At 45.8% G+C, this 7387-nt stretch overlaps 1 protein-coding gene across 1 annotated transcript; it reads left to right on the top strand.

The window, feature by feature from the left end:
- The first annotated feature begins 432 nt into the window (after window positions 1–432).
- LOC118080036 (eukaryotic translation initiation factor 4E-1A) lies at window positions 433–5945 on the top strand. The gene is made up of 7 exons (XM_035104967.1): window positions 433–438; window positions 1994–2082; window positions 3310–3405; window positions 3909–3972; window positions 4220–4333; window positions 5336–5475; window positions 5831–5945. The coding sequence occupies exons 1-7, from the start codon at window positions 433–435 to the stop codon at window positions 5943–5945; spliced, it is 624 nt and encodes a 207-aa protein (XP_034960858.1).
- Window positions 5946–7387: the final 1442 nt, after the last annotated feature.

Below are 7387 nucleotides of genomic sequence, written 5' to 3'. Positions count from 1 at the left end.
TGAAGATATAGTCCAGCAACATCTGGAGGACAAGAGGCTCCCCACCTCTGACCTAGTGTCTTGAATGCAGTGACTTTTAAGTGACCCAATTGGCCTAAATCAAGGATGGGAAAGTTGTGGTCCTCCAGGTGTTGCTGGACTAAAACTCCCGCTATCCCCAACCTTTGGTCATGCTGGCTGGGGATGATGGGAACTGGCCTCCAGCAACATCTAGAGGTCCATGGGTCCCTGTTGTGTTCCAGCCGAAAAAGAGGGATGGAGTTACAGTTTCTACAATGGCAGCATTTGAAGGAATGCCAAAAGAAAGACCTGGCTCTTTAACAAAACAATTTTCTAGGTTAAAGGTGGTGCTCAAGGGTGCTTTCTATATAAAAAGGAAGCCTGGAGAGGTGGGCTCAGTTATTTTCTTAGAAGGTTGTGGCAGTAGCACTAATGATGGTGAGTAGTAGTTTTCTTTCTGTTGAGGTCTTTTTCTTCTTTCTCCCTAGGGTATAACCCTGAAACTGTGAAGCTGATGTGTTCCTGAAATATAGTTCTAACTCCAAAGCTCCTTGTTTAGCTTTCAGGGACCTTATTGATCTTAAAGGGTAGAAAAAGCTAGGCTTGGATATAGCCAAGTGTTTGTTCTGTATGTTGAACATCTTGTCTGATGCAAATTCTGCAGTTCTGTGCATGCTTATCTCAGCAAGTTATATTGAATTCAATGAACCTGACTTATCTGAGCAAGTGTGCATAGTACTGAGCTTTATGCTGGGATGTGTACTAGAGTGCCTATTCCCAGTAGAGTGGCCATTTTACTTTGGTATTGTGGTGAGTCCCTGCTATAAAACTTGTAGGAGGCCCATCCATGGCTTGCAGGGCTGCTTCTTCCAGGGCTGCTGTACCTTTAACAGTAGTCTGAGATGCTCTTCCCATAACGCATTGCATGTTGGGGGGAAAGGGCGTTTCTTCTACAGGATTTCTGCTTGTCATGCAGCTATTAAAGGTACACAGTCCCTGCCAGGAAAAAAAAAGGTTGGGAGTTGTCAATCTTTGGTCTGCCATGTATTGATCTTGGTGACTCTAGTCCCTGGAGAGCCTAAATGTGTCTGCTTATGTATGCAATTTTCACACGGTTGCTCGAGGGCACTGCAAGTATAGCCAAGACTGGCCTGGCTTGAATGCACTTGGCTGTGAAAAAGCTAGGAAAAAATTTGCCTAGTTCTCTTAAGGACCAAAAGCTTTTTTTGGTTGCTCTACTTGAGTAGGCAAGGTCTTCCTCCTTCAAATTCTTATTCTAAATGTAATGCTGTATAGCATTCTTTGTTCGCCCTGAGAGAGGGCCTTGTGAAACCAATGTGGACAGGAAGCTTTGGAGCTGGCAGGGGTGCCCATTTCACCATTGCTGCCATCTAGAGTGTGGTAAAGGGCAGAAAATAACATCAGCAGCACTTGATCTCTCTGATCCTGTTTATCAAGCAGCAAACAAGTGCCCTTTTGAACGCTCTGTCCTGTACCCTAGAGCAGGCCGAAGGAGGAGGAGGCAGCTGGTGGCCTGTCCTTTTATGTGTAGGGTTTTGATCCCTTTGCCCCAGGTACTGTCAACCATTTACTGTACTGGGCCCTAGGGAAGCTGGCTATGTTCCTCCCTGAAGCCAGAATAAAGCTGGGAGCAGCTCCTCTTTCTCTTGTGAAGCTTTTTTCCCAGAAAGCTGTGTGAGAATACACTCACTTTCTGAATTCTTGGCAAAACACAGACAATATATGTAACATGAATTTCCTCTATTTATAGCAGTGTGTTTCAGATGGAAAAATAATAATTTCCCAGCTTTTATTGCTGTCCCTAAGAGAGAACAAGAGCTCAAACAAAACACATAGCTCCACCAACTTATCTGGCTTTGCTGTTTGTCCAGCCAGTTGTAGCCTGTACAGGGGACCACCTGCCTGGGGGTGAATGTGTACAAGGAGCCTGTAGTGCCTGTTGTAATGAATTGTCCACTTATCCAAACATCAGGCAAGCCCTCATGAGGAGCAGTGGATGCACAAGGCCAGGAGAGGAGAGGAGGCTGTGGAATGCTTCAGCAAGCACCCCCTGCAGAACAGGTAAGTACATCGGGTCAATGGCCCATCTGGTCCAGCAGCTTGTTTTCACGGTGGTTGACCAGATGCCTGTGGGAAGCCTGCAAGCTGGGCACGAGCACCACAGCATTCGACCTACCTGTGATTCCCAGCAACTGGTAATCAGAGGCGTAATGCTAGCAGAATGCCAAAATGCTTGGATCTCCCAGTGTGTCCAGATCTCCCCTCCAGTGCAATAATGTTAAGGCTCACTTTCCCACTGCTTATTGATGGCTGCTAACCAAAAAGATCCTGGCAAGGTGCAACCAAATGTGGTCAAGGGAGCTGTGCTATGATACAGCAGATACTCATCGCCAAGAAATCCTTGCTATTTTTGGATTCAAGGAACACTTCCAATGCTACTGCGTGCTTCCATAAATCACTGTTAAACATGAAAAAATCATTTACTTTCACCCTGTTCTTGCTTCCTCCTTTTCAAAGGAGGGAGGAGTGGGGAATGCTCTTAAAGAGTCCTACTGGATCATATGAAAGGCCCGTCTAGTTCAGAATCTTGTTTCCCACACTAGTTAACTAAGATGCCTATAGAGAAGCCCATAAGTTGAGCATGGAGGCAACCGCATCCTCCTTCTGTTGTTGCCTAGCAGATGATTTTCAAGGGGCACATACTGCTTCTGATACTGGAGGTATACGGAGCCATCATGAGTAGTCACCATCAATCACCTTATCATCCATGGATCTGCCTAGTCCCCTTTTAAAGCTGTCCAAGTTGGTAGCCATCACCTCTTATGGCAGCAAATCCTATGTATTATGTAAAGAAGTTATTCCATTCTTCTGTCCTGAATTTCCTACCATTCATCTCTTGAAACCACTCCTATATTATATTCCCTTGCACTGGGAGAAGGAGAGAGAACCTGCATCTGTGTCTCTGGAGAAGTTCAAGAAAATATTTGTTTTACTTATTTATACAGATATTTATATACTGCTGTTCATACAAAAAATAATAATCAGAGTGGTTTACAAAACCACATTGTTTATCAGTGCAACCCACATCCCACCTTAAGGTTGCCTTATTACAGTAGGTCTAATTAAATGTGAAATGAGAAGAGTGTGACATAGCACCTTCCAGTCCAAACAGGTAGCATTCACACGTGGCAAGATGTGCTGGGTGTTTTGTGTGTACATAGAGCCTCACACAGGGGAGTGTATGTGCATAGCTAGTGGCTTAATTTTGCCTTCCGTTCATCTCCGTAGGTGGGCCCTTTGGTTCTTCAAAAATGACAAGAGTAAGACCTGGCAGGATAACTTGCGGCTTATCACCAAATTCGACACCGTGGAAGACTTCTGGGCGTGAGTGCATTCCAGTCCTTCCTCTGACAGCTAGAGTCCCTGGAACAGCCTCGCCAGAAGAAGGAAGGCCATTGTGGGATTCAACCAACAGTGGGGAATAAATATTGTGGCCCTGTGGATGTTGCTGGACTCCTCACTCCCATCAGACCCAGCTGGCATGGTCAGGGATGATGGGACCTGGGTTCTCCATACCAATCCATTCACTTTTGAAAACCATGTTCCGGTACTTGTACCTGCGGGCTAAACAAGTCCTAAGCAGCACTTGAATGTTAAAAGTGGTTGAGAGAGATGTGTGCTGCGGGGAGCTCCGAATGAACCATAGTTTCCTGTGGTATTTGCCTGGATTTAGTGGAAACTCCTCTCAAGGCAGTTTCCAAGGGCCACCTGCTTTGGGGCTGTTCACGCAATATACCTTGCATTAACATCAGGAGCAGCAGGTTCCTTATGCAAGTCCACCCATTCTGTTCTCCTGACATGTCTATCTTCCCTCCTTGAGACTGCAGGCTGTATAGCAACATCCAACTGGCCAGCAAGTTGACATCAGGCTGCGACTATTCCCTTTTCAAGGTAAGTCTTGCTGGTTATTCCTGTTTTGTTAACACTCTGTACCTCCTGTAGGGAGGGAAACAGGCTCTCAAGTGGTAGTCTTGGGGTCTCTTGCTGTATGGGATTTCCCACACACCACAGGGCTACACGTGGCTTGTTGCTGTGGATCTAGTGCATTGTGGTGGACTAAGAAAGCCTTGCAACTTCGTGTAGTTTTTTGTGTGTATGTGTAAGAGCTGTATATACTGAGATCCTGCATTTCCTGCAGGATGGCATTGAGCCGATGTGGGAAGATAACCGGAATAAGCGCGGTGGGCGTTGGCTTATCACATTGTCCAAGCAGCAGCGGCATGCAGAGCTTGACCGTTTCTGGCTGGAGACTGTAAGTAGGCAGAACGCTGTGTGGGTGCTTCTCCTTTATGAAATGTAGCATTTGCCCTGCTTTCTGGCCATGTTTCTGGGTTGGGCATAGAGCACTTCCCATTCTTTCTCGGGCAGGCGGGAGCTGCTCCCCAAAGTGACCCTCCTTCGTTAGTTCCCCTTCTCAGCCAAGGTCTTTGCCCGCCTTCTGCTCTCCAGGTGTTTTGAACTACCAACTCCCATCACCTGTTCTGCTGGCTGGGGCTGATGGGATTGGTAGCAGTGTTAGGAACTGAGATATGAAATCTAGGAGCTAAATGGCACCTTAAACCTAGGTTATGGGTGCAACAACGGAATATCTAGGCACACTTTTTTATAACAGGAATACAAACTAACTGCAGCTAAAGTATTGTTTTCATTTTTCACATGGTTTCCCCCTGCCCACCCCTCTAATATTCTTAAGAGGGTCTCTTCTCCTGTCTGCAGAGAGTAGCTGGAAGTAGGGAGGCAGAAAAAGGTCTTCCTTTTCTTTCATTCTGCAGTTTTAATCTGAATTCTGCACCCAGAGCTCAGAAACGGCTCACACTAATGAAATTCCCTGTCACAAAATGCGCCTAGAACAATGGACGTTTTGAACACTGATTGGTAGTCCAAAGCATATGGAGAATGTCAGGTTGGTGAAGGATGGCTTATTGTGTTCAGGCAACTTGCAACACATGGCAGCATGAGATGAAGGGGAAGAGGAAAGGATGTATGGCATTTATCTGCTCGGATGAACTTTCCTTCCCCCCCCCCCTCACTCAAACACACAATCCCCAATTCCTCTGATGCCTGCTGGATTTCTGAGCTGAGCCAGCTATTCTGATCCTTCCCGAGTAGTGTAGCTCTTGTCTTTGGGCAGGAAAACAGCTTAAAGACCCTTATGAGGCAAGAAATATTCCCCACTGTATTTAACCATGGTACATCAAGCAGTAGTTTGCATCTGGTTCCCTGTTTGCTTCATGGGTTTTCCTCTTCTGTGTAGCTGCTGTGCCTGATTGGAGAGATGTTTGATGACTACAGTGAAGATGTCTGTGGGGCAGTCATCAACATCCGTGCTAAGGGGGACAAGATCGCAATCTGGACCCAGGAGGCAGAGAACCGAGATGGCGTAATACATATTGGGTAGCTGACAGACAGTTCCCTTTGTTGAGATATGTGTGTGAAATGCTGAGCAACACACAGGAGGGCTAATGCCAACCACATTATGTAAGGCAGAGCGTGTTTGTATAATTAAACACAAATAGAATTACTAAGGGGTGTGTGTGTGTGTGTGTGTTAAGAGTTTGAAACCTTTATGCATGAGGAATGCCAGCTATGCAATGAGTTTGTAGGTGTCTATAACAGCCTAGGGAAAGGACTCTTGGTGGAAATGGATGATATGTGCGTACACACTACAAAAGAGACAAAAGAGAGATGAGCTAAGATAGCCAGCTGTCTGGAGTACAACTTAATTACGGTATTTTTTTCTCTCTTTCAGGCGTGTTTACAAGGAACGCCTGGGCCTGTCTTCCAAAATGGTGATTGGTTATCAGGCTCATGCAGACACTGCCACCAAGAGTGGCTCCCTCATGAAGAACAAATTTGTGGTGTGAAACCACTACAATAGACCTTTGAAGTCGGCATGATCTCTGGGGAAGCAGGATGGGTGGATATAGCATGGCATTGGCATAATGCTCCCATAATTTGGCTCTCAACATTATTAAAGAATTGAGGCTAAACAGGTTGTAATTTTTTTGGTCCTGAGTTGAAACTTTGGGGGAAACCACCCAGTCTTGGTGTCAACATCCATCTTTCCCTTCCTTTGTGCTGAGAGGGTTTGCCTGGAACTGAACTTCATTACCAAGTGTGCCATTTGCACACAAGCCTGCTGTTCTTACATGCCGACACATGGTTGGGATCTTTTTTGAAACTGAGATAGTGGCATGTCTGGAAACCTAAAGATTTTGAGAGTCAAAAAATACCAATTGCAAATTCTCTTCCCCCCCCCAGTAGTTGGATCCTTCCTAGCCTTTCAGATTTCTGAATAAAACAAATGGATTGCTTGGATCACCCTGGTTTTCATGGAAGGAAGGCTGACATCTGCTGCCCCCATAAGGGGAAATGTAGAAAGAGTGGCCTACCCATGCTCAGTTTTTTCATATGAGCAACTATGCATTTGCTAAATGCAGGAAGACTTAAGAGTCAGTTCTAGTATAAATACTTGTATTGCGGTAGTTTTTAGGTGGTTTATAGTCCGCAGCATGGGCGTAGCCAGGATTTTGTTAGTGGGGGCAGGACCAACGTGATTGGTCAGTTAAGTATTTCTATTGTTTTACTTGGTTGAGGGGGGCAGTTGCACCCTGCACCTCCCTTCACTATGCCCAGGGTCTGCAGTAAAGATTCCTGGAGAACAGGCGAAGTTCCAGCAGACTGGAGGAGGGCAAGAGGACCCAAACAATTACCGCCCAGTCAGCCTGACATCAATACCAGGAAAGATTCTAGAGCAGATCATTAACCAAACAGTCTGTGAGCACCTAGAAAGAAACTCTGTGATCACTAAAAGTCAGCATGGGTTTCTGAAAAATAAGTCATGTCAGACTAATCGGATCTCATTTTTTGACAGAATTACAAGCCTGGTAGATGAAGGGAACGCTGTGGATGTAGCCTATCTTGATTTCAGCAAGGCCTTTGACAAGGTGCCCCGTGATATTCTTGTAAAGAAGCTGGTAAAATGCGGGCTAGACAATGCTACCATTCAGTGGATTTGTAACTGGCTGACTGACCGAACCCAAAGGGTGCTCATCAATGGCTCCTCCTCATCCTGGAAAGTAGTGACTAGTGGGGTGCCACAGGGTTCTGTCTTGGGCCCAGTCTTTATTCAACATCTTTATCAATGACTTGGATGATGGGCTTGAGGGCATCCTGAGCAAGTTTGCAGATGACACCAAACTAGGAGGGGTGGCTAATACCCCAGAGAACAGGATCACACTTTAAAATGACCTTAACAGATTAGACAACTGGGCCAAAGCAAACAAGATGAATTTTAACAAGGAGA

The sequence above is a fragment of the Zootoca vivipara genome, chromosome 2 (assembly GCF_963506605.1).
Source record: "Zootoca vivipara chromosome 2, rZooViv1.1, whole genome shotgun sequence".
NCBI lineage: Eukaryota > Metazoa > Chordata > Lepidosauria > Squamata > Lacertidae > Zootoca > Zootoca vivipara.
Note: the sequence above shows the minus strand (reverse complement) of the source record. Positions and strands in the feature narration are given on the sequence as shown.